This window comes from Chiloscyllium plagiosum, chromosome 9 (genome assembly GCF_004010195.1).
Source record: "Chiloscyllium plagiosum isolate BGI_BamShark_2017 chromosome 9, ASM401019v2, whole genome shotgun sequence".
Taxonomy (NCBI): domain Eukaryota; kingdom Metazoa; phylum Chordata; class Chondrichthyes; order Orectolobiformes; family Hemiscylliidae; genus Chiloscyllium; species Chiloscyllium plagiosum.
In genome coordinates this window covers 72,228,294-72,255,768 of record NC_057718.1, presented here as the reverse complement: position 1 = coordinate 72,255,768, position 27,475 = coordinate 72,228,294, and the positions used below count along the sequence as shown (strand labels likewise).

Below are 27,475 nucleotides of genomic sequence, written 5' to 3'. Positions count from 1 at the left end.
CTAGCGAGCAACAATTTGATTTCAGATAGTCAACATGGTTTCGTCACGGGGAAGTCGTGTCTCACAAACCTCTGAGTTTTTTGAGAAGGTGACTAAGCATGTAGATGAGGGCAGGGCAGTTGACATATACCTGGACTTCAGTAAAGCCTTTGGTAAGGTTCCACATGGTAGGCTGTTGGAGAAATTGCTGAGGCATGGAATTGAGGGTGACTTAGCAGTTTGGATTAGAAACTGGCTTTCTGGAAGAAGGCAGCGAGTGGTGGTTGATGGAAAATATTCAGCCTGGAGTCCGGTTACTAGTGGTGTTCCACAAGGATCTGTTTTGGGACCACCGCTGTTTGTCATTTTTATAAATGACTTAGACGCAGGCATAGGTGGATGGATTGGTAAATTTACAGACGATACTAAAGTCGGTGGAGTAGTAGACAGTTTGGAAGAATGTTACAGGTTGCAGGGGGATTTGGATAAACTGCAGAATTGGGCTGAAGGTGGCAAATGGAGTTGAATGCAGCTAAATGTGAGGTGATGCACTTTGGGAAGAATAACAGGAAGGCAGAGTACTTGGTCAATAGAAAGATTCTTGGTAGTGTGGATGTGCAGAGGGATCTTGGAGTCCATGTGCATAGATCTTTGAAAGTTGCCACCCAGGTGGATAGTGATGTTAAGAAGGCATACGGTGTGTTAGGTTTCATTTGGAGAGGGATTGAATTCCGGAACCGCAATATCATGTTGCAACTATACAAAATGCTGTTGCGGCCACACTTGGAATATTGTGTACAGTTCTGGTCGACCCATTACAGGAAGGACGTGGAAGCATTGGAAAAGGTGCAGAGGAGATTTATCAGGATGTTGCCTGGTCTGGAGGGAAGGTCTTATGAGGAAAGGCTGAGAGACTTGGGTCTTTTCTCATTGGAAAGAAGGAGGATGAGAGGTGATTTGATAGAGACATACAAGATGATCAGAGGATTAGGTAGGGTAGACAGAGAAAGACCTTTTCCTAGGATGATGACGTCAGCTTGTACAAGAGGACATAACTACAAATTGAGGGGTGATAGATTTAAGATAATGTCAGAGGCAAGTTCTTTACACAGAGAGTGGTAAGGGCATGGAATGCCCTACCTGCTAATGTAGTCAACTCAGGCACCTTAGGAAGATTTAAACAATCCTTAGATAAGCGCACGGATGATTTTGGGATAGTGTAAGGGGGACGAGCTGAGAATAGTTCACAGGTCGGCGCAACATCGAGGGCCGAAAGGTCTGTTTTGCCCTGTATTGTTCTATGTTCTATAACTGGGGCACAAGCACTAGTCCATGCAGTATCCCGGTAGTCACTACCTGCCATTCAGGAAAAGATCCATTTAGACCCGCTGTTTCCTGTCTGTTAACCAATTCTCAATCCATACCAATATATTACCCCATCTCAATGTTTTAACTTTGCTCACTAACCAATTGTGAGTAACCTTATCAAATGCCCTCTTGAAATCCAAATCCACCATACCTACTGGTTCTTCCTTATCTATTCCACTGGTTACAGCCTCAAAACCCCAGTATATTTGTTAATTTTTGTTGTTCAGTTTCGCCAATGTTTTCAAAATGTTCTGTCATCATGATACACATTCTCCCCACTACTGATGTTAGACAAACTGGTCTGCATTTCTGTTTTTATTCTCCCTCCCTTTTACATAGTGGGATTACATTTGGCACCCTCCAATCTGTAGGAACTGCTCCAGGGTGTGTTGAATTTTGGAAGGTGACCACCGATGCATCAAATGTTTTTGGGACCCCTTCCTTTAGCACTCATATGAGAGGGGAAGAAAGAGAGAGGGAAGTCCTGCTTAATCCCAATTTTTCAGAGGATGGATAAATAGTCTTAATCATTCTTAAACATTTAAAAGTTTCATCAACTGAGCACACATTTCTCTGAGAAGGCTATACACAATTAATTTCATTCACACTTGCCTTTCACTTGATATATTCCATCCAAATGAATTATTACCATTTAACATTGTATAATTTCATAGTATCTCTAAAACAGAAATCCATCATTACTGTCTGGTTGCAGACATTATTAAACTCTGCTTGTTCCTTCATTCTTAAAAGACATGCAGTTTTGACAACAGTAACATGCTAGAATATGTTTGACATTTCTTTCCTTTACCCCCACTTTAAATATGACAGCAATATTCTAGGGTGTAATGTGCAATATTATTGGGCTGACACATGTTGATATTACTTAATTTTTTTTATAGAACCCCTCCAGTGTGGAAACGGGCCCTTTGGCCCAACAAGTCCACACTGACCCTCTGAAGAGCCCCTCCCCCACATTTACCCCAGAGTAATGCACCTATCCTACCCATTCCTGAACATTATGGGCAATTTAGCATGGCCAATTCACCTAACTTTCTCATTTGTGGACTGTGGGAGAAAACCAGAGTGCCCGCAGAAAACCCACGCAGACACAGGAGAATGTGCAAACTCCACCAGTTGCCCGAGGTGGGAATCGAGCCCGGGTCCCTGGCACAGTGAAATCTTTCTTGTGAAAGAATTCTTCCAATATTTTGATAAATCTAAACAGTCTATGAATTATTTGAAAATAATCCAATGCCATTGTATCTTTGTGTTTCACTTAAGAATTTCTCCACGCATGCATAGAACATTGAAAAGTACAGCACAGAACAGGTCCTTTGGCCCACGATTTTGTGTCAAGGTTTAATCCTAATGTAAAATATAATAACTTAACCTGCGCATCCTTTAACTCACTGCTATCCATGTGCATGTCCAGCAGTCGCTTAAATGTCCCCAGTAACCCTGCTTCCACCACTACAGCTGGCAACGCATTCCATGCATTCACAACTCTCTGTGTAAAGAATTTACCTCTGATGTCTCCTTTATACCTTCCTCCTAATATCTTCAAACTATGACTCCTCGTACTAGTCAATCCTGCCCTGGGGAAAAGTCTCTGGCTATTAACTCTATCTATTCCACTCATTATCTTGCTTACCTCAGTCAGGTCTCCTCTGTTGCTCCTCCTCTCCAGAGAGAAAGGTCCGAGCTTACACAACCTTTCTTCATAAGGCAAGCCCTCTAGTCCAGGTAGAATCCTGGTATACCTTGTTTGCACCCTCTCCAAAGCCTCTGTATCTTTCCTATAGTAGGGTGACCAGAACTGGACAATATTCCAAGTGTGATCTCACCAGGGACTTGTAGAGCTGTAGCAAAACCTCGTGGCTCTTAAAATCGATCCCCATGTTAATGAACTTGTATATTTGGGTGGCACAGTGGCTCAGTTGTTAGCAATGCTGCCTCACAGCACCAGGGTCCCAGGTTGGATTCCAGTCTCTGGCGACTGTGTGGAGTTTGCACATTCTCCCTGTGTCTACGTGGGTTTCCTCCGGGTGCTCCGGTTTCCTCACACAGTCCAAAGATGTGCAAGTCAGGTTAATTGGCCATGCTAAATTGTCCATAGTGTTAGGTGCTTTAGTCAGAGGGGAAATGGGGGTCTGGGTGGGTTACTCTTCGGAGGGTCAGTGTGGACTGGTTGGGCTGAAGATCCTGTTTCCACACTGTAGGGAATCTAATAAATGAAAGCCAAAACACCATATGCTTTCTTAACAACCCTGTCCACTTGGGTGGCAACTTTGATGGATCTATGTACTTGCACACCCAAATCCCTCTGTTCCTCCACACTGCCAAGAATTCTGTCTTTAATCCTATATTCAGCATTCGAGTTCGACCTTCCAAAATGCATAACTTCGCATTTATCCAGGTTGGACTCCATCTGCCATTTCTCAGCCCAGTTCTGCATCCTGTCTATGCCACGCTGCAGCAGCCCTCTATACTATCGGCGACACCGCCAACCTTTGTGTCATCTGCAAATTTACTAACCCACCCCTCAACTTCCTCATCCAAGTCATTTATAAAAACTACAAAGAGCAGAGGCCGAAGAACAGAGCCCTGCGGGACCCCACTCAACACTGACCTCCAGGCAGATTGCTTTCCATCCTCAACCACTCTGCCTTGTCAGCCAGCCAATTCTGAATTCAGATAGCCAGGAGGCAAATATCCTCACCAGTGGCTTAGCAACCTCCTTTCTCACTTCCCAGAGCAGCTTAGGATAAATCTGTTCTGGTCCTGGGGACTTATCAATCTTAATATTTTCCTAAATTTCTAGCACATCAACTTCATCAATCTTGATCTGGTCAAGACTGCATCCCAGCTCCTCAAAGTTGTCATTCACAACAAGTTCCCTTTCCTTAGTGAAAGCCTAAGCAAAAAACTCACTTAGGGCTTCCCCTATCTGCTCAGACTCCAAGCACAAGTTCCCTCCGCTATCCCTGGTCGGCCCTACCTTCTCCCTGATTATTGTCTTATTCCTCACGTATGAGTAAAATGCATTTGGGTTCTTCCTAATCCTTCTTGCCAAGCCTTTTTCATGCCCCCTTCTGGTTCATCTCTTTGCATTTCTGTGCTCCTTTCCAGTAAGCCTCTAAAGCTGTGCTAGATCCTTGCTTCTGCCACCTTACGTAAGCTGCCTACTTCGTTTTGACAAGAAGCTCCTCTGGTCTCATCATCCAAGGTTCCTTAATCCCTTCTTACCTGTCTCAGAAGAACAACAACTGCTCCTTAAATAGTCTCCACATATCTGCTGTGCCCTTTCTGCGGAATAAATGCTCCCAGTCTGTACTTCCCAACTCCTGTCCGATAGCGTCATAATTTCCTTTTCCCCAATTAAATATCTTCCCTTGGTAACTGCTCCTTTCACTCTCTAAGTCTGTGCTAAATGTGAGGCAGTTGTGATCACTGTCACCAAAGTGCTCTCCCACCGGGAGGTCTGACACCTGTCCTGGCTCGTTGCCAAGCACTAAATCCAAAATGGCCTCTCCCCTCATCGGTCTGTCGACATACTGAGTAAGGAAACCCTCCTGAACGCACCTGACAAAAACAGCTCCATCCAAAAGATCTGCACTTAGGAGGTTCTAGTCGATATTGGGAAAGTTGAAATCGCCCATAACAACAACCCTGCTACTTCTGCATTTTTCCAGAATCTGCTCGCCTATGAGTTCTTCAATCTCTCTATTGGTATTAGGTGGTCTGTAGAAAACCCCCAATGAAGTGGCTGTTCCCTTGCTGTTCCTAACTTCCACCCATACTGACTCAGTAGACAAACCTTCCTCAACAATCTTTGTTTCTGTAGCTGTGATGCACTCTCTGATTAGCAATGGTACACCCTCTCCTCTTTTTCCACCCTCCCTGTTCTTTTTAAACATTCTAAACCATGGAACATCAAGCAACCATTCCTGCCCCAGTGAAACCCACGTCTCCATTATGACCACAACATCGCAGCCCCAAGTCAATACTCTAAGTTTATCACTCTTATTTCAGACACTCCTTGCATTAAAGCTGACACACTTTAACCGATCTCTTTATTTCATCGTGTGAGAAACCTTCCTGATAGATTCAGTACGTCCTGTCACTGTCCCATCTGTAACTGTCCCCATCTCAGACATGTGGCTCTGATTCCCACCCCCCTGCCAAACTAGTTTAAACCCTCCAATTACACAAGCAAATCTCCCACCCAGGACATTTGTGCCCCTCCAGTTCAAGTGCAACCTGTCCGTCATGTACAGGTTCCACCTTCCCCAGAAGGTATCCCAATGGTCTAGATCTCACCCACTTAAAAACTTCCTGGCAGTCCTTTGCTCCTCCCTCGCACCTCTCGGCAAATGGAGGCCCTGATGCCTGAAATAAGTGTTTTAAACAGTTAGACTCACCTTCCCAGAAGTCCTTTGCTCCTCCCTCGCACCTCTCGGTACAATCTAAGACTGCTGCTTCTTAGATTCTCAAATTTATAGCCAATTAAACATCGAATTCTGTGACATTTGGCTCCTGACACCTGTGTTAGATTTTGAGTTTATGATCACAGTAATTCCATTACCATAGGCAGTTGACCATGTCTAAGCAATTTTCAAATAATTTGAATTTGTTAAGCAGCAGCACTTTAGATGTGGCACACTAGTTAATTAGACAAAGAAAATATACAATTATGACAAATGAGGTGGTTTCATTGATACCAGAAGGCTGTTTGCATGGAATGCATTATCTCAACAGTGCTGTCAAGAGCATCCTGTTTTGTCAGAATATTAGGGAACTATTCCTGCTTTTCCTTTAGTCTCCCACCTCCTCTTCTAGTCCATCTTCCATTTGGAGAAAATCACTCCCGTTTGCGGACTGCCACCCATGAGGGCTCTCCTCTGAAGCTGAGCAATTGTTGAAGTATCTAATTCTAGGGCTGATGGCTTATGTTATGTCATTCAATTTTCTGACTCCTTTTGGCCATTTACCATGAAGCAGCTACTCATGATGACAGGGTGACTGTTGTTCCCTTGCTCATCCTCATTTAAAGGTTAGCTGTCATTCCTTCTAAGTCCAAAACACCCTATTTTCTGAAATACAGCCTTGATTATAGAGTGGTGCGCAATACATCTATTAATAAATGTATGTGTTCAGTCCACTGCTGTTCACCCTGCTGACACACAACTGTGCAGTTATGCACAGATCAAATCACATCATCAAGTTCGCTGATGATACGACTATAGTGGGTCTCATCAGCACGATTGACAAATCAGCATACAGAGGTGAGGTACAGCTGTTAAGCGACTGGTGCAGAGCCAACAACCTGTCTCTGAACGGGGACAAGTTGAAAGAGATGGTTGTTGACTTCAGGAGGGCACGGAGCGATCACTCTCTGCTGAACATCATAGTTCCCCCATGTAGATTGTGAAGAGCACCAAATTTCTTGGAGTACACCTCGGAGAATCTCACCTGGACCCTCATCACAGCTCCAATTCCTAGAAAGCCCAGCAGCATCTCTATGCACAGGCTGAGGAAAGCCCACCTCCCACGCTCACCACATTCTATAGAGGGTTCATTGAGAGTACCCTGAGCTGCAGCATCACTGCTAGGTTTGGGAATTGCACCATCTCAGATCATAAGACCCTGCAACGGATAGTGAGGACAGTTGAGAGGATCATCAGGCTCTCTCTTCCTTCCATTATAGATATTTACACCACAAGCTGTATCTGAAAGGCTAAGAGCATTGTGGAAGAACCCACACACCCCTCACTCAAACTCTTGGCCCTCCTGCCATCTGGCAGAAGATACCAACCATGGCCAAACTGTAACAGTTTCTTCCCCCAAGCTATCAGGCTCCTTAACACAGTATGATCAGACTCTTTCCCATCTGAAATTCTTTGCACGACTTCAAATTGCTGCTAGAAAAATACCTATTATTTATCATTCTTCTATTACACTGTAACTTGTGTGTTTTGCACTTATTCACTTTATGCCATTGTGTAGTTTGTGCTGTCCATGTAGACCCTCTGCCTTGGAGGAAGGCTGTCTCGTTTTTACTGTATCAGTTGTATATGGTAAAATGACAAATAAAAAGCTACTCTACTCAACTGATAAACAGCAACATTGTTAAATGAGGTTTTATGCTATACCGAAAATATAGGAATTACTAAAATAATTCATTTTTTAAGGGAATCCCAGTTTCTAATAGTGATCCATCCATGTCCTGAATGAGTATGTACCAAGAGGTGTATTTAACACAGATGAAACTGGACTGTTAATGGTAGAAAGTGAAGCCCTCTTTTTCCCCCCCCCCCCCCCCCCCCCCCCACCCATCAACAAGATGCATTGCATAAGTTCTACAGACAGCACTTTCCAAACCCCCAATCACTTCCATCTTGAAGAACAAAAGCAGCAGATACATGGGAACACCATTGCATGCAATTTCCCCTCCAAGCCACTCACCATCCTGATTGGAAATGTATTGCTGTTCTTTCACTGTCACTGGGTCAAAATCCTAGAATTCCTTCCCTAACGGTATTGTGGGCCAGCCCACAGCAGATGGACTGCAACAATTGAAGAAGGCAACTCACCACCACCTTCTCAAGTGCAAGTAGGGATAGACAATAAGTGCTTGCTAGCTAGCCACACTCACATCCCACAAAAGAATTTTTAAAAATGATGCTTTTCAAAGGTCAAGACACTACACACACAGTACAAAGTTAACAAAAGCAGCTAGGTGACCTAGGACTTTTGACATATTGATTGAGGAAATTGACAAAATTCATTAACTGAAGTAAAGGAAAAAATATTATTATGACACACAGCTGCCTTGTGCACCCCAACATTGCGACTTCAAGAGTATGAAGCTATATTGTTGCATTCTAACACCAGTTCCAAATTCCCTAATTCTATGGATCAGGGTGATTAAGAACCTAAAAGCCCAATAACGGATAGCAGTTGCTGTCTCAAATTTCAAGGCCATAGAAGCAGGAGTACAATTCAATTGTTCTGGAGCTCATGTTCATGTTGAAGATGTGGATAGTGGTGATGGCAGCTAAAATTGCCAACTATTTTTGCCATTCGGTCTTCAAATGGTGTATGGCTGTACAAGAGGTGGAGAACAAGGGAGTGCAGGGTGAGGGTAACCATCTGATGATAAGGCTGTTAGAACCTGCTAGTGGGAGGCCAGTATGGAAAGTCCACCATAGATAACCATAGAAACTGAGGTGGGTGGTCTTGCTTTGCACAAATCTAAAATATTCCCAATCCTTAGGCTTAATAGTTTTTGGCAACATGATATATCTCCTCCTTTGGCATATTCACACACTACTTTATTAGCCATAGTTATAACACTTTCCTTCATGGTTTTGGTGCATTAGAGAAATATACTCTTTATTAACTGAGTTCTTTAATTGCTAAATGCAGTCTGTCTACTATGATAATTTTAAAGCAGTTTCTGATTCAAATGTAACCTTCAAAGTTTTTGTTTTATCGATTTAAAACCATAGTTTCTGACTGAATGGCATCACGTTCAAAGTTAATATAAAATCGTATTCTATTATGGTGACTGTTTAGTAAAGGCTTAGTTAGCTCTTTTTCATTGCACAAAACGTACTAGATCAGAAGTATTCACTAACTGGTTCCTCAGTTGCTCTTAACCATCTTTCATACATTCCAAGAAATTGTCCTCTACATCCTTAGCACTAATAAAGTCTCCAGGAATATTGTGTCAAATCTGGTCTCCTTCCTATTGGAAGGATGTTGTGAAACTTGAAAGGTTCAGAAAAGATTTACAAGGATGTTGCCAGGGTTAGATTTGAGCTATAGGGAGAGATTAACGAGGCCATTGCTGTTTTCCCTGGAGTGTCAGAGGCTGAGGGGTGACTTTGTAGAGGTTTATAAAATTACGAGGGGCATGGATAGGATAAATAGACAATGTCTTTTCCCTGGGGTGGGGGAGTCCAGAACTAGAGGGCATAGGGTCAGGGTGAGAGGGGAAAGATATAAAAGAGACCTAAGGGGCAACTTTTTCACACCGAGGGTGGTACGTGTATGGAATGGGTGCCGGAGGAAGTGATGGAGGCTAGTACAATTGCAACATTTAAAATTCATCTGAATAGGAAGGGTTTGGAGGATATGGGTCAAGTGCTGGCAGGTGGAACTAAATTGGGTTGAGATATCTGGTCGGCATGGATGAGTTGGACTGAAGGATCTGTTTCCCTGCTGTACATCTCTATGGCTCTATGACTAGGAGGTTAAACGGGAGAGGAAACAAGACACAGATCAAGAGGCTACCTATAAGGAGACCAATGGTTACATAATGTCACCACTACATGGAAAGCAGCTGAGTAGGTTTGGCTGGTATTTCCATTCTTAAAAGTAAAGTTGAGTATTTTGCTTGCATTTAAGTCAGTAGACTTCTTTCCTCTCTTTTACTGAGAAATAGCTTGTTACAATTTCATACTGTGTTCATACTTATTCTAATGTTAACATACTTTTCAGATTTACATGTTAGAAGGTCATGTTACATGGTAGAGTATCCAATTTGTCGTATGTGAGAAAAGTCATAAATGAACCAGATAAGGAAGTGTGCGGGAAGTGTAACCAACTACACAAGCTTGAGCTACATATTTCAGAGCATGATGGATGCTAGAGGAATTTGTGGAAAGTGCATTAAGAAAGATGGTCACGTTGTACATTAGAAACATAGGCAGAAAGGAATGAGTGACTATCAGGCAGTTTCAAAAAACCAGGCTGCAAGTGCAAGAGGCTCTGTGCTTGCTGATCAATATTCCATTTTCAAAATTAATGAAGGTGATTGTTCCTCGGGTGACTCAGTTGTATAAGGGAAGAACAGAAGAGCAGTAGTTATTGGAGTTTCAACATGTTTGAGGCTCAAGCTGTTGTTTCTGTGGTATTAAATATGACTTCGAGTTGGTGTCTTAACTCAATTCCAGAATCAACAATGTCACAGCCCAGCTTTAGGGCATATTCATACAAAGGTCATCAATCACTTGGGTACCAATGACGTAAGTAGGAAGAGGGTTGAGATCCTGTAGGTACACTTAAGGGATTGAGGGAAGAAATTGAAAAGCAGGACCTTAATGGCAGTAACCTCAAGATTACGCATAATGCCACATGAGAGTGAGCAGAAGAACAGGCACAATGAGTGATTGATTGGTTGAATATGTGGCTAGAGAACTGGTGTAGGAGGGAGTGTTAGGGTTTTCTGGGGATTTGCAGCTGGTTCTGGGGTAGGTGGGACTAGTACAAGCTGGGCAGGTTACAGCTTAACAGGCTGTCCCCTCATGGAGAAATTTGCTAGTACTATTGGGGTGGGTTTAAATTAGCTTGGTAGAGCGATGGGAACCTAAGAGGTAACCAAAATTGGAAGGAAGTAAAGTTGGTAACTGGAACTCAAAAAGGCACCAGGGTGACTAGAGGACAGGAAGAACAAAGCCAACAATGACATATGCCTCAAAAACGCAGTGAACCCCTCTGTTAATTAAACCAAACACCCAGAAAAGCTCACCTCGCCTAGTGATTATTAAAAAGAGTGACAGAGAACTTCCAAATTCCACTGTTTAAAGAAAATAACATCAATTTTTTAAAAATTCTATAAATGAACATTAAACAACAACTATTCATAAGTCTAAGCCCCCCTTTTCTCTTAATTGCTTATTACTTGCCTCCAAAAATATGTTGTTCCAATAAGACACTTATTAAAATCACCTCAACTCAATTTCAAAACCACACAACTGCTCTCATCTTCTGTAATTTCACTCTTCCAGTTGCCAAATTCCCTGGGTTGTCTTCTTTCTGAGTACTGAGTGTACGTTTGATGTGAAAAGGTAGTTTTTCCTAATTTATTGGATCTGTTTCAATGGCAATTGCTTTCTCTCCAGTTTTGAAAATGTCTGTATTTTTATACCCCCAACATCGGATCATCTCATTGGTTTGATGTTGGCAAAACAATAAATTCAAACTCGATTGGGTTTTAGTATGCTGGGGCATAATTTAAACTGATTAAATTCAAATTGTTGTCAAAACAGCAACCAACTCAGATTTCCATTTCACAGCCAAATGTTACATATTTTCAATTTTCCAGTACCCTCTGGGACTGCCAACTAATCATATACACAGGTGCTTGTAAACTCTCTGTTCAGAACAGCATTCATTCTCTTAAAGGTACAGTACATGCCTTCAACTTCATAAGACTATGGAATATCTGCCTGCATTCACCCAGCATTTGCATCATGATTGACACTCTAAAAACACAAATAGAGACACATGGGTATGATTGATTTGCCATTCCAGAAACATGGCTGCATGGTGACTAGGACAGGGTACTGAAATTCATGATTTTTGACATTTATGAAGGGCAAAAAGGAGAAAGTGAGGACTGCAGATGCTGGGGATCAGAGCTTAAAAATGTGTTGCTGGAAAAGCGCAGCAGGTCAGGCAGCATCCAAGGAGAAGGAGAATTGACGTTTCGGGCTTAGATTCCTGAAGAAGAACTGAGAAACAGAAAGGGTCAGCTGTTTGATTCTAGGCCATCAAATAGTAGTGGTAATGTGGAACATGGTATGATTCAGAAAATGAAAGAAACATGTAGCATAGGCAACACTTATTATAAGTGACTTCAGTCTTCATAAAGATTGGGAAAATCAATTGGGCACTAAAGCCGCAGAGGACAAGTTTTTGGAATGTCTTAGGAATGGTTTTCTAGAACAATATGTTGAGGAAGACATGCTGTTTTAGCTATTGAATTATATAATGTCTCTGTACCTTTAGTCCTGAGTCCAATGCTTAGAGAAATAGAGTGCAGATGTGTGCATCTCTCCAGCAGTGGTATGAGGCATTTCTTCCTCAATCAGCTCCAGAGATGTCGTAGTGTGGTGGTCACCAGACTGTGAACACCAGAAGTGTTAGTATCTGAGCTGCTGGTGGTGATGGTGGTAAGTGGGTACTGCTGGAGAGAGGCATATACCTGAACTCTATTGCTCCAAACATTGGACCTCAGGACTAAAAGCGTAGAGACAGGGGAATAGAGAAACCAGGCAAGTCTTCTATCTGTCCCTTCCTCACAAGGAGGCAGGACAGTGCCAGGAGGCACCCAGCTGCAGCTGGAACTACACAATGGCTCCTCAGATGTCTATATTCTTGACAATTCCCAGGCGATATGCTATCCACCTTTTGACCTTGCCTGCCCTTCTGACTCTTGGAAGTTCAAGCCAGGGGCCAAATACTTAGTATGTTCAGGATATCCAGACACAAATACCCTTGCGGTTGCTTGTCAACACTTCCAGGGCTAATTGCTGAACAGGCTTCCTTCATACTGGCTGTAGAAACAGGGATTACACCGAGATCGGTAGTCAGAGGGACAGAGAGAGAAAGAAGGAAACCTATTGAGGGCACATTGGCAGCAAGAGTAATATAGCACTGTACGTCAGTTCTCACATCTGTATAAAAAAAGCATTATTTACCTCTACATCTATTTTTTTGAGTGGCTGGGAGGTGGGAAGGAGACTGCCTTTTTGATGTTTCCTCAGTACAATTGAGGTCTCGGTACAATTCAAGGATCTAGCTGTTTATCCGTGAGGTGGTGTATGTCCTGCTGGTAATTGCAAGATAAGACAGAATGCTTCATAGCCAATGGTTAGAAGTGGTATGTAATGAATGAGACTGACCGCACAGTTACTGTGAGGGATGTCGTGGATTAAGAATGCTACTTATTTGATCGTTGGGAAATAGATCTCTCTGCAACCCTGCAGATGTTATCTTGGTCTTCACTTGCAAGGGTCAGAGTTTTCTAATTGTAGGAACTGAGGAGTCAAATGTTTGGCACACCTCCATCCATCTTTAGACAGATATCTGGTGAGTGATGAGTTATTCCCAGAATGACACATAGTAAAAGGTAGATAGAATTGATCACATCGAGGATCGCAATGAAGCATTTAATGAGGCATTATTGATAAGATGTGGAGAGTGATCTCGTTGGACCTTGCAGCAAGGATCCCTCCAAAAATTATCACTTAGCCAAAATAAACAGAAGATTCAGTCCAAAGACTCAGTGACGTCGGTTGTCGTTTACGAAAGACATTTGCAATATTTGTATGTTTACAAATATTTTATATCTGTTGTCACTGTAGAAGATACAAATTACATAGCAGAGGTAGATGATATCCCAAAGGTTATTAAGAGTGAGGAAGTTAAGGTTGTTCCTATCAGCAGAAAAGAAGCACTAAAGAAACTCAAAGGACTAAAATCCAACAAATTCCCAGAACCTGCTGGACTACATCATACAGTTCTAAAAGAGATAGTCAAAGCCCTGGCTGTGATTTTTCAAAATTCAGTAAATCCTGCAAAATTCTGGTAGATTCTAGATTGAAGTTAGCAAATATAAAACTGCATCTAAGAAAAGAGATAAAGAGGACAGAGAGAATTATGAACCAGTTATCCTGACATCAGTCGATAGCGAAGTTGAATCAATTGAGATCAATGATTAAGAAGTCTCAACAATGCACTTAGAAAAGCATAGTCTTCAAATAAAACCACAAGTTAACGTGGTTTTATTTGAAGAAATGCCTTTTCCAACAAATCTGTTAGTTTTTTGAAGATGTGGATTTGTAGAATATAGTGGAACTAACAAGTAGTATGCTTGGATTTCAAATGGGATAAACCTAATAATTATCCCAATCTTCTCTTAGCTCTTGCCTTTTGAAATTCTTACCTGTGTTTCCTACAAGCGTGATTATGCTAACGCTGACAGGCTGACATTCCACATTCTACCTTGATGTCGTCCATAACTCAGCAATCCAGTGTACTAACTCATTTTGATCACACAGCACTGCCCTTTGATGTGAAGGGCAGCGTTTGTCACTGGCCACCCGGGTGTTTTCCTATCTTCCTGGTGGTGGAAATTGAATAAAAAAATTCGTGCACTTTGTGTCTTTCACTGTGTTTCACACGTATACACACACACCATGGGTGCTGGGGATAAAATAAGCACTACCGCACTTAGGCGGCAGTGTGGGGGTTAAAAAAAGGGGGAAAAAAAAGATTAAAAAAAAGAACCGGGATTCTCTCCCTTTTTGATTTTCTAAAAAAAAGAAAAATAAGTAGGAGGTTCAGACGGTCGTCTTATTTAAGGGACTGGTTTGGAGCTAGCTGGTCAGAGTATATGTAATGTCCACATGTAAATAAAGAGCTGACAGGATACTGGCCTCTGTGCTGTTTTCTCATCATCCTTTGTGTCTCAAAACTCTCTTCGTATTAGCCCTATCTCTGTAGTATCCTCCAGCCCGACAACCCCCTGAAATATGTATACTCCTCTAATTTAATGCATTTAATCATTCCTTGCTTAATCACTCTGCTTCACTTTGTGAAGACCTATGCACTTGAATTTCCTTTCTCACCCTCTCTACCATGCTTTGGTTCTTTCAAACACTACTGAAGCTCTGTTTTTTAACTAAGCTTTTCATCATCTGCTATAACAGCTCCTTTTTAATGCGTCTGTAAAGTGTCTAGGATGTCTTATTATGTTCAAGATGCTACATCAATACAAGTTGTTGCTGTTATTAATAGCTGTAGGTTTACTGGTCCTTCAAAATGCTGATTTTTTTATTTTCTAAGATTCCCTAATTTGTTAGTGAATTGAACAAAAGTTGAAATAAAGACGTACAGATGCCAAAGATGTGAAACAAAGAAATTGCTGGAAAAATTCAGCAGGTCTGGCAGCATCTGTGGAAAGAAAGCAGAGTTACTGCTGAGTCCAGTTTCCATTTTTTTTTCGCTGCTTCTCATTCTGAAGAAGAGTCAACAGATTCAACGTTAATTCTGTTTTCTCTCCACAGATGTTGATGGACCTGCTGAGTTTCTCTGGCAATTTCTATTTTTTAACAGAAGTTGTTTTACTGTTGACTTGTCTCTCTGTTCTACATATTTTATGCTTTTCAAAATTTCAAATCACACTCATGCTTAAAACAAATATCAAATGATAGCTGTAGTGAAACTGGACTTAACTCACTTTTTTTTCATCCAGGAAATCCATGGCTTACAGGGGTCGGGAACTGTTGACTAAATTGAAAGCTGCAGGTGTTGGGGATAAGCCAATGGTGTGGGTAGCACATAGTATGGGAGGTAAGAACTTCACAAAAGCATTATCCTATTCTATACCACTTGGAGAAATATTTCTGTACCTGTAATGGACCTCTGACTGAATTACATCTGAAGTAATAAATCACATAAGGAAACCATTTGGCATATCATACTGTTCTTTGTTGGAACTTGTCAATTACTCCCCTTGCCCTCTTTCCCCTTGGCCTTGTATTTTTTCCATTTAATTAGTTACAAAATTATCTTCTGAGTGTTATTCTTGTACATGCTTCTAACACATTGTCAGGCAGTACTTTCCAGATCACAACCCTTGCTGTGTTACTTCACTACTTCAGGTTCTTTTGCCATTCATCTGAAATCAATGTCTTCAGTTACGAGCTCTTCTGTCATTGAAAACAGTTTTGAGAGACTAAGTGTTCAAGATCAAGAAAAATTTTTCTTCACCTTTTCAAACCTCCTCTTAACTTTTCTGCTTTAAGGAAAAGAACCACAACTTCTCTAGTCCTTCCACATGACTTGGGAACAGAAGTAGACCATTTATTCCCTCAAGCCATTTCCAATGTAACTGACATTATGGCTGATTTGTGCTCTAACTTAATATGCTGCCTTTGTCCCATTGAGAAAGTGAAGACTGCAGATGCTGGCAATCAGAGTCACAAAGTGTTGTACTGGAAATGCACAGCTGGTCAGAAGCAGGAGAGTCGATATGTTGAGCATTGGCTCTTCATCTTGAATGTGAGGGGGCCCAAGGGGGCTGAGAGATAAATGGGGAGGGGTGTGGGAGTGGTGGTAAGGTAGCTGGGAATGTCATAAGTAGCTGAAGGTGGGGGAGTGATGGTGATAGGTTGGAGAGGATTGATGGGAAGGAGGATGGACAGGTAGGATATCTCAAGAGGTCAGTGCCGAGTTGGAGGGTTGGATCTGGGATAAGGTGGGGAGAGGGGAGATGAGGAAACTGGAGAAGTCAACGTTGATGCCATGTGGTTGGAGGGTCCCAAGGCGGAAGATGGTCTGGGTTGATTATATTTGTGCTTAATTACTATTACTTTTATATTAATCTCTTATCAGGGCTTATGTCCTTGCATTTAGTTAACATTGCCTTTCTGTTACAGGCTTGCTAGTCAAAAAGATGCTTTTAGATGCTTCAGAGGATCCTGAATTGAGGTCAGTGGTTCAGAATACCCAAGGGATTGTATTTTACAGTGTACCTCATTGTGGATCACGCTTAGCAGAATACTCTGTCAATGCTCGTTTTCTGCTGTTTCCCTCTGTTGAAGTCAAGGAACTTAGTAAGGGTAAGATTGGTTTCTCTGGTCAACTCGATGTTCTGTTTTTCGAGCATTCATACTTCGTATCACTTTATATTTGAATTTTGTATGGGAGCACATAGCTGATTTGTGGCATATGTAACATTACTGGTTTTGTTTCTCTCTAAAATTCTTAATACTGTGATGACTTTTCAATGCAATCGATTTGACATCTATTCCAAGGTTATTTGGTGCACTTCTCCATTTCTGGTCAAAATCTAAATTATCGGGTTGAGAATCGAAGGACTTTGAGAATTCAGGTACAGAATATAAGGGAATTGGAGATAAAATTCAACAGCTAAGAAAATAACAACAGTAATGCACCTGACAGACCTATTGAAAAATACAGTAGAGGAAACCTAGGCAAAATATAATGGTGAAAATAAGAAACCACGTTTATTGAAAGGAGTACTCAAGTTTTAAATGGCTGACCAGTTTTGAAATCCGTATCCAGGCCTGGATAAGTGGTATGTCTACCACTGATAGCCTGTAGCTTCACTCGGTGAGATTCTGTCCAAATTTTCAGTTACCTTTGACCTTGGAAGTCAAACAGGAACAAACACTTTTTTTGAGTTGCATGTGTGCTCTGATCATAAAAGCAAGAAAATATAGGGTATTCTATTTGAATTTTATTTTATTTTTTAAACATCTTAGTGAAAAGAATCACATCCAACTCTTAACATCTGAATCTACTAAACTAATAGATTAGTAACTTGGATTAACTCTGTGTGTCCTTACTTTCTGTACATAAAACCTGAAAATGTATAGACCTCTGGTATTTCAAAACACAGAAACAACTGATTGTGAAAGAGAGAGGTTTATCCAGAGGAAGAAGTGGTTTCAACAGCCTTGGAGAAATTTATTTCAAATATGACAGGCACAAAAGGTGAATTTTGGCTACCTTTGCAAGTGACACTTAAATATTTATTTCAAGACAAAGCTTGAAATAGCAAAGAACTTCCCATAATTTTCCAGCTTTCCCTGAATAAGGGGAGAAAGCCAAAGGATTGACAAGTGACAAACACTTATTCAGAAGATGACGTAATGACATTTCTAGTAACTAAAACTTCAAAACCTTTATAACATTTGTGGCACAGTGGTTAGCACTGCTGTCTCACAGCACCAGAGACCCGGGTTCAATTCCCGCCTCAGGCAACTGTCTGTGTGGAGTTTGCACGTTCTCCCCGTGTCTGCGTGGGTTTCCTCCGGGTGCTCCGGTTTCCTCCCACAGTCCAAAGATGTGCAGGTTAGGTGAATTGGCCATGCTAAATTGCCCGTAGTGTTAGGTAAGGGTATGGGTGGGTTGCGCTTCGGCGGGTTGGTGTGGACTTGTTGGGCCGAAGGGCCTGTTTCCACACTGTAAGTAATCTAATCTAATCTTTATTTTCCCACGGACACTTGTTTTTGAGTAAGAGTGACCTTGGGTTTAGGCAGTGATGTATAATCTATCTAACTTCCAAAGTGGAAGAAAACTAATTTTAATAGGCTGTGAAATAGTGTAAGCAAGGTAAAATGGAACCAAAGAAAAGCAAAATGCTGCAGATACTGGAAATTTGAAATAAAAACATAAAATACTGGAGAAATCTGGCAGCATCTGTGGAGAGAGAACCAGAGTTAATGTTTTAACATCAATATGACTCTAAAATGGAACTCTCCGAAAAATATCAAACTAGAATAATGTTTCAAAAGACATTTCGGTACAAACTAAGTATATTCAATCCACAGGAAAAAGTAGTGAATACCTAACTAGGATTCCTTAAATAGCAAAGGAAATTGAAGATATGGTGAAACCAGCAGAGGAGGATGCTGGATGCATGCCAGGTGAATCTGTCTAGCAAGAATAGGACACACTCAGTTGATTGAAAGGGGAAATAAGGAAGAGAATAACATTGGTGAAGAGAAAATATGAGAATGAAATGGCAAACAATATAAAAGTAAACTCAAATGACCTTGACAATCATGTAGCTAGTAAAAGGTGGAGTGGATCCTAATAGTAACAAAAGATGATTGGAGGACAAGGCTGGAATACTTAATGAGTACTTTGATCAGTGCTTAGAAGAGACATCTGACAGTTAATTGTTAAATCAACTAAATTAACTCAATAAAAATGAGGATTGGGTGAAATTTAAGAGGCACATGTTTCGGAAAGGTTGGGTGTTTTTAAAGTGGACACATTATCTGGTCCATGTGGCTTGCTGAAGGAAGACAAAGCTTGAAATAGCAAAGAACTTCCCATAATTTTCCAGCTTTCCCTGAATAAGGGGAGAAAGCCAAAGGATTGACAAGTGACAAACACTTATTCAGAAGATGACGTAATGACATTTCTAGTAACTAAAACTTCGAAACCTTTATAACATTTTAATGTGTGTTTAGATGTGCAGAGGCAGCTTTATTTCACAGTGAGTGGTTTATGTGTGGAATGAACAGTCAGAGAAAGTGATGGATGCAATTACAGTTACAATGTTTAAAAGACATTTTGATAAGTTCATGAATAGGAAAGGTTTAGAGGGATATGGGCCAAGCACAAGCTGGAGGGACTTTTTTTTTGGGAAAATGGTCAGCATGGAATGGTTAGACCGAAGAGTCTGTTTCCAGCTGAATGATTCTTAACTCTAGATGGTCCAGCATCAGCGTTGGATAAGGTTTCATATGCAATATTCAGAAATAAAATCAACAGTTACTTGGAAAAGTCTCTTTAAAGGGTAGCCAACATGGATTTGTCAAAGGCAGATTGTGCTTGACCAAAAAAAGCAGTCCTCACTTTCACCTGTATATAAATATTTCTGAGGGTTGCATATGGAATTTCAGTTTGCAATCTGAGTTTGGAAACCCAGTGCCTGTATAATTTCTGGGTCCAGACTTCTCACTGCATGTGCATTCCTACAACTATGCTATCTTTAAATGCAGATTGGGCAACTTTGTGTCTAATTAGTGGCATTGAATGGTGTCAGGAAGCAGACTGATTCCAGTATATGATACATAAAGGCACATAGCAACCATGACTTCTTCCCACTGCCTTGCAAAAAAAAGACAGAAGATTCGAGGGGCAACAGCCATATGGTGTGGATGTGTGGCTAAAATATCAGTGAAGAGGTGCTAGATCTGCAGTATGACAATTGCCCTTCATTTTCAAAATATCTATTCAGCAGCAACATGACTTGATAGTTCCCCATATTGCACCTGGCATCTGGGTGCTAATGTTCACCAGACTATTCGGTTCTGCCAATCTACAGTTTGAAAGCACCTTCTAACCCTGTTGAACTAGATGTGAATGTTAACTTTATATCTTGATCTCTAGGAGTCAGGTATTAGGTTATAGCTGCCATTTCCCAAGTTGGTAATGGAGGTAGGCAGATTAGACAGTGCTAAGACAGTGGCCCATTTGCTAAGACAGTGGTCCAGTTATGTTCATGGTTGTTAAGCCCTCTCGCCATTAACTCCATGTCGCCCCATCAATGCCACTCATGTCTGTGTGCACTCTCAACAGCAGTATACTGAGCAGATGGTTAATTGCTGGTTTCTCCAGATGATCTCATTATTTAGATGGGATCTTGGGGGAGTTGGCACATAAGCCATAGGTTAGATGCAATAGTCATGGGAAATGTAGGGTAATAGGGTAGGAGAAAGTGAGGACTGCAGATGCTGGAGATCGGAGCTGAAAATGTGTCGCTGGAAAAGCGCAGCAGGTCAGGCAGCATCCAAGGAGCAGGAGAATCGACGTTTCGGGCATGAGCCCTTCTTCAGGAATAGGGTAGGAGAATGGGTCTGGGTGGGTTACTCTTCAGAGGGTTGGTGGGTCAAATGGCCTGTTTCCACACTTTGGCTTCGATGATAAGTTCATGGACGACACAAAGATTGGCCAGGTTAACTGAGGAAAAAGGTCTTACGTTACAGGAGAATATAAGATGTTTATGGGAGGATAATAGGAACCTCAAAGGAATGGGAATTTTTGTGTATTTGCCTACAAATTCCTAATGGTGACAGGGCAGGTTAATAGTATAGTTAAGAAGATATACCTTCATCAGAAGACATACTACTATCAGTTGAGGCATAGATCATAAGAGCAGGGGGATAATATTGGAGTTGTACAGGACTTTTAGGCCACAGTAGGTGCACTGTGCAGATTTAGTGTCTACACTATAGGAAGGATGGAGAAAGTGAGGTCTGCAGATGCTGGAGATCAGAGATGGAAATGTGTTGCTGGAAAAGCGCAGCAGGTCAGGCAGCATCTGGGGAACAGGAGAATCGACGTTTCGGGCATTCCTGAAGAAGGGCTAATGCCCGAAACGTCGATTCTCCTGTTCCCTAGATGCTGCCTGACCTGCTGCGCTTTTCCAGCAACACATTTCCATCACTATAGGAAGGATTACTTGCATTGGAAGGCTGCAGTGGAAATTCACTAAACTTTCCCTGGGATGGAGTATTTCAGCTATGAAGAGAAACTGACTAAGCCTGAGTTATTTTCTTTGGAGCACAGAATGTTGATGGGTTACCTGACAGCAGTGTAAGGGATTGAGAGGCATGGACAGGATGAATAGAAGGCAGCTGTTCCCCTTGGTCGTAGGGTCAATAATGAGGTGGTGTAATTTTAAGGTGAAAGGTAAGAGGTTGAGAGAGGATTTCAGAAAAGATGTTTTTATCAAGAGAGTGTTGGGGGTCTAGATTGCACTGCCTGTGAGGGTATTTGAGGTGGTACCCTCATAACCTTTAAAAATTACTAGGATGAGCACTTGAAATGTTATAACAACAGACTTTATGGCTGAAGATCCTCTTCTGTATATATAATCCTATGAAAATCTGATTGAATGTTTTGATGAAGTAGAACTGAAGATAACAAATGGCATCTTGACCATCTGAAATTTAGATAGCATAAAAATTTGGAGCAGGAGAAATCTTCTTAGCCATCAGAGCCTGCCCTACCATTTGATGTGCTCATGATTGATTCTGTATCTCGATGCCATATTCCTACTTCCTTTCTATACCCGTTGTTGTCTTTAATATCTAAAAGTATATCCATTTCTTTCTTGAATATATTCAATGACCCATCCTCCACAGCCTTCTGTGGTAGCAAATTTCATAGGTTGACCACACTCTGACTGAAGAAGTATTTCCGCATTTCAGTCCTAAATGGCTTAACCTGAGACTGTGTTTCTTCATTCTTGAATTCTCAACCATGGAAAACATCCTCCCTGGAGCTAGTCTATCTGGCCCTTTTAGAATTTTATACATTTCAATCTAATGCCCCTCTCATTCTTCTAAACACTGGTGAATGGGGAAGCATGGTGGCTCAGTAGTTAGCACTGCTGCCTCACAGCGCCAGAGACCCAGGTTCGATTGCAGCTTCAGGCGACTGCCTGTGTGAGTTTGCACGTTTTCTCCGTGTCTGCGTGGGTTTCCACCGGGAGTCCGATTTCCTCCCACAGTCTAAAGATGTGCAGGCCATGCTAAATTGCCCGTAGTGTTAGGTGCATTAGTCAGCGGGAAAGGGGTCTGGGTGGGTTACTCTTCAGAGGGTCAGTGTGGACTTGTTGGGCCGAAGGACCTGCTTCCACACTGTAGGGAATCTAAAAAAAAACACCTAGCTTTGTGTCATCAGCTAACTTAGAAATATGAGGTTCCTCATCCAGGATATTTACATCTATTCTGAATGTTTGGAGGTCAAACACTGATCACTGAGATACATCACTTGTCACCACCTGGAACTTGGAAAAAGGCTCATGTATTCTCAGTTTCTTGTCTGTCAATGAATTCGTGAACCAAGCCAGTTTAATGCCCCAATCCTGTGCTGTAATTTTTCTCACTAGCCTCTTATGTGAGACCTTATTGAAAGCCTTCTTGACATTCAAATACACAATCTCAACTGGTTCTCCTTTATCTGTTTTTTTTTTAGTTACACCCTCAATAAACCCTAGTAGATTAGTCTAACATGATATCCCTTTCATATACCCATAATAAACTTGTAGTGGCAAACAGTGAAGTTGGTGCTAATCAATTACAGCAGGATGTAGATTGACTCATAGATTGAGAAAGAAAAAAGGGCTGATAGAATTTTATAGAAGAGGTGATTTTATAGGAGAAGTGAAATAATCTTTTTGGCAGATGGGTTAGGGAGAGACATAACATACTTAATGACACTGGACTAGGCTGTTTAAGATTTTGGGTAAGAGGTGTATGGGAATATCAAGAACTTGTTTTTATGCAGCAAGTGGTAATGACCTGAAACTTGCTTTCCATCAGGATACTGCAAGTGAGAATGATCAAAGAAAGGTGGATGGATGCCTGTAGGAAATAGTGTTGCAGGTCTGTGGAAGTAGAGTGGGGGAATAGGACTGACTGGAATATCAGCTTTCACTGTGGTGTAAATTCAGTAGTCAAATCAGCTGCCTTCTGTACCATAAATAGAATTTAGTGTTCATAGTTGTGAACCCATCTACTAGTTGGAGAACAGAGCAGTCCTGCTACAGATGTTTGCATAACCTTATTGAAATTACATCCCAATCAGCCAGTCTCCTGGCTGCCATAAAATTTCTGTGCAATTTCAGCAGCATCACTAGGAGCAATAGCGAACGCTGGACTGAGAGCATTCGATGATGCCATGGATTGCAGGTCAGTGAAAACAATTATCAGGGCCAGTAAAAGAGGCCTTGGCTAGTGGATCGCTGTTTGGTTACAAGGTTGTTTCCCAGCCTCACTTGCTGCCAGGTTCCTCCATTGGAGACAGTGTTTCTACCAATTGGCTGTGGCAAATTACTGGTGACTTCCCATGTCATCATATTCATGTTTGAATACCAGTAGCAGCAGGACAAAGCATTTGTGTCCCTCCAGCAGAAAAGTCTATACATGGCCAAGCATTCACCATTTCAGGTACTTTCCACCTGAACTCCTTCCTGCCATTCGCTGGGGGTATAAATAGGGCATGGATTCTCTAGCCTTTGCCTCCCTGCCTCATTCTGCTACTCCTCCCCACCCGACTTTTCCAAGACTGCCTCTGTTCATCTTAATAATGTAATGACTTGCAGAATACTAATAGAGAATATTGAAAAAAGAAGGGTTCCTGTACAAACCAGAAAGTTTTAGAATTTATTTATTTATTTGGTTTCAGTCCTGCCTTTCATAAAAATTATATAAATATTGTAGTTATACTATTGCCTCTGACAGGTCATAAGTATAATTATTGGCATCTTAATTGATTGCGGTACTTATCTCATGAAATCTTAAAACATGGAAGACCCACTGCTCCAGACTTCCTTTTTTGTAGTAGTTATTGAATTTTAATGAGCCTATTATTGTTCTCTCTTAAAACTAAAACTTTGCAAGTATTAATTATCAACTTTTTGATAACATTTATTCACAAATATCTTCCGTAGATTCACCTGCTTTGAGAGAACTGAATGATAATTTCACCAGATTGGTAGAGGAACATAAAGTCAACTTATTGAGCTTTGGAGAAATGTTACCAACATACATCGGCAGCATGATCAAACTGCATGTGGTGCCTCCAAATTCAGCAGGTACAGTATAGTGAGACAAATAACAAGAATCCACTTCCTCCTCCTTGAACATATTCTGACTAAACTGCTGATCACTCAACTGTGATTCCTGGCCTTCATGCTGTTGATTTTTTGAATTATTTCATTGTCCAAGGAACTGTCCTGTCCTGTTCAAATCTTCTGTCAACAAAAAAAACTCGATCCCTCGTTTGTTGCAAACTACATCAAATGCTATTCCACTCCAGAAGTTTTGAATGTGCCATTGCCTCCAAAGCTTTCCCAAATTCCATATTCGAATCCCTTCAAACATGTTTCCATCCTTCATACTGAAATGGTTCTCAGTGGGCCAAATGGCTTCTTTCTGTGGTGTTATGACTCAATGGAAGAATTTTTAACAGGCTTTCACTGGCAGGTGTATGAGTGAAATCACTTAAAACTTCCCTGAGTAGACTTCCTCTCCTGCTAAATCCCAACCCACCCTAGATTTTATGTAGGGCAGGTGAGGTCCATGGAAACCCGCCATTGTCAGTCAAAGCCCATATGTGGCCAGTTATTGGCAACTATGTTTACTTTTTACCTGCATACAATTTTGAGAATGGCAGTAGGGGCTCAGGCCAAAGGAGAAGCCAAGAGGTTCTCTTCCTCAGACCTTAGATCTTGGATGGGAATGTTCTGGGGACTACCTCTGTGAAAGAACTGCCCTCCACTAAGTTCTGCCCTTGTAATGGGTGCTCCTCCCTCATATTCCCATCCCCAGTTATCTCCCCCATCCCTCACCATACGGCCCCCAACGCTTATCAATCCTGAATTTGAGGATTTTGAATCTGTGGATCACTTGCAGTTCGAGGTCCAGATGACTGCAACTGGAGTAAAGTGAAGAAGTCCTATCTTGAACCAGTTAACACTTATTGGAAAAGTAAATGGCTATGGACTGCTATGGTTGCCAGGAACACCTTCTCCATTGACTCTTTGGACAGCACAGCAAAAGGCCATGTTATCCAAAGATCTAGCCCTATAAATTTATGGTATTTTGCTTTTCTAAGCTGAGACAAAACCAGCCTCTTCTTAGACTCTCCATCTAAATATCTGGACTAATTATTGCCAAGGCTACCTCTTTCCACTTTAATAACAATATGACAGAATTTTAATGGTAACACAAAGCGGGAACAGGCTAGGGTGGTCAAGAAGATCTGCTGCCTAACCACACCCTGCTGTTGGGTAATGTTACCAATGATAAATTACCAGTTCTCCATAATATCAAGTAGGAATAGGGTCATGCAGTGGTAATCAATTTTGATATGCAAAGGCCCTCATAAGAGTTATTTTCTCAGGCAGTTGGTATTTTGTGGATCCCCTTACCAGTCACAAACCTATCTATCTTTATCTTCCCTCTGAGGCTGTGCCGTCAGCCCTAATCTCTTCCACTAGTGGAAACATCTTTTCTACATCCACTCTATCCAGACCTATCAGTATTCTGTAAATTTCAATCAAGACCCTTTCATGCTTTTAAACTCCATTGAATACAGACCCAGAGTCTTCAACTGCATCTCATATGACAAGCCCTTCATCCCCAGGATCATTCTTTTAATCCTCCTCTGAAACTATCCAATGACAGCACATCTTTCTTTTGATACAAGGCCCAAATTTGCTTAGTGTTCCACATGCAGTCTGATACAGTCTCAGCAGTATAACTCTTGTATTCTAACACTCTTGAGGACCTATAAACTGATACCAAGTGCTTATTCATTGGAAAAGGTGAAAAAAATGGGAAACAACCATACTAAAATACTCATGTGTGAACCTGTTGGAACCAGCTTTAGGATGGCATTGGGAGGAGAGAGAACTGGCTACTATACACCTTCCTGACCTAATTGACTCAGTATTGGGTATCTAGCTCATGTGCTTACTGAAGCTGGTGATGTGGTCTTTGTTGAATATCTTATTTGTCACCATACATACCTGTATCTTTTCTGTTAGTTTAATAGAATCTACATAATTTTATGCTGCGTATTATTCATTGAGTTTTTAATTATTTTTCAGACTTGGGAATTGGGGATTTTATTCCCTTGGATGTTAATCATCTAAACATTTGCAAACCTGGAAGCAGAAATTCCTTTCTTTACCAGCGGAGTCTGAAATTTATAAAAGATTCTCTGGAAATTGAATTCAAAAGGTGAATCTTAGTCTCACCAAGCTTTGGCTTTACAGGGTGCTTTATTGCATTCTATTCCTTATCCAAACAAAATTTTGAAAAAGCTAAGTACATGTATATTTAAAGATTATCTTAAACATTTTCGTATTTAATAAATGAGACCTATACCATTATATTATCGTGGATTGATTAAAGACAGACTAGATGTGCTTACATATCTATTTTATGAAAAGGATAGTTTTAAATGATTGTATGCAAAACTGTACTTAAATTGACATGTTTAATAGAACTAATGTTATTCATTAGTAACAGTTAATGTGTGTTTATATAGTTGTGATACCAAGAGGAAACAAACAAAAGTTCACTATATGATAATCTTGAACAAACATCTGAATACAGGAAGCCATTGTAAATGTTTTTGTTCCCAGTGGATGATGCCTTGACAACATTGACTTTCAAAGAAAAGTAATTAAAGACATTCAAAAACTAGGGCATGTTTTTGAAGATTCTTTTAAGAGAGAAATGCAAAGTTAGATGAAATAGTAAAAAAAGTCATATTTGTGGATTGTTATTATGTCATACTAAATTTTTATGTTATGATCTAGCCTTCAAATACTTTTCAGGCAAATGACTTAATTTAGAATGTCCCAGTGACTGCTCTCCATGCAGTAGCAACTTTCCTTTAGAAACAGCAACACACTAACTTGCACACAACTGGAATCAATGGCTATCAGGGGACAAACTATCCAGTGGTTAGTCATACCTGATACATAGGAAGATGGTCATGGTTGTTGGAGGTCAATCATCTCACCTTCAGAACGTCCCTACAGGAGTTCCTCAGGGTAGTGACCTTGGCTCAGTCATCTTCAGCTGCTTCATCAATGACCATCATAAGGTCAGAAGTGGGGATGTTCACCGATGAATGCACAATGTTCAGCACTATTCGCAACTCCTCAGACACAGAAGCATTCCGTGTCCAAATGCAACAAGATCTGGACAATATCCAGGCTTGGGCTGACAAGTGGCAAGTAACAATCACCCACAATAATGCTAGG

The 27,475-nt window shown here is 41.1% G+C and overlaps 1 protein-coding gene across 1 annotated transcript in view; it reads left to right on the top strand.

Moving 5' to 3' along the window:
- serac1 (serine active site containing 1) overlaps window positions 1-26,909 on the top strand; it is a 141,888-nt gene extending 114,979 nt beyond the window's left edge. The window contains exons 13-16 of the mRNA XM_043696192.1: window positions 15,398-15,495; window positions 16,584-16,766; window positions 24,146-24,289; window positions 26,309-26,909. Of these exons, the coding sequence (XP_043552127.1) occupies window positions 15,398-15,495; window positions 16,584-16,766; window positions 24,146-24,289; window positions 26,309-26,445 (562 nt within the window). The 3' untranslated portion in view covers window positions 26,446-26,909. The remainder of the gene's footprint in view (window positions 1-15,397; window positions 15,496-16,583; window positions 16,767-24,145; window positions 24,290-26,308) is intronic.
- Window positions 26,910-27,475: the final 566 nt, after the last annotated feature.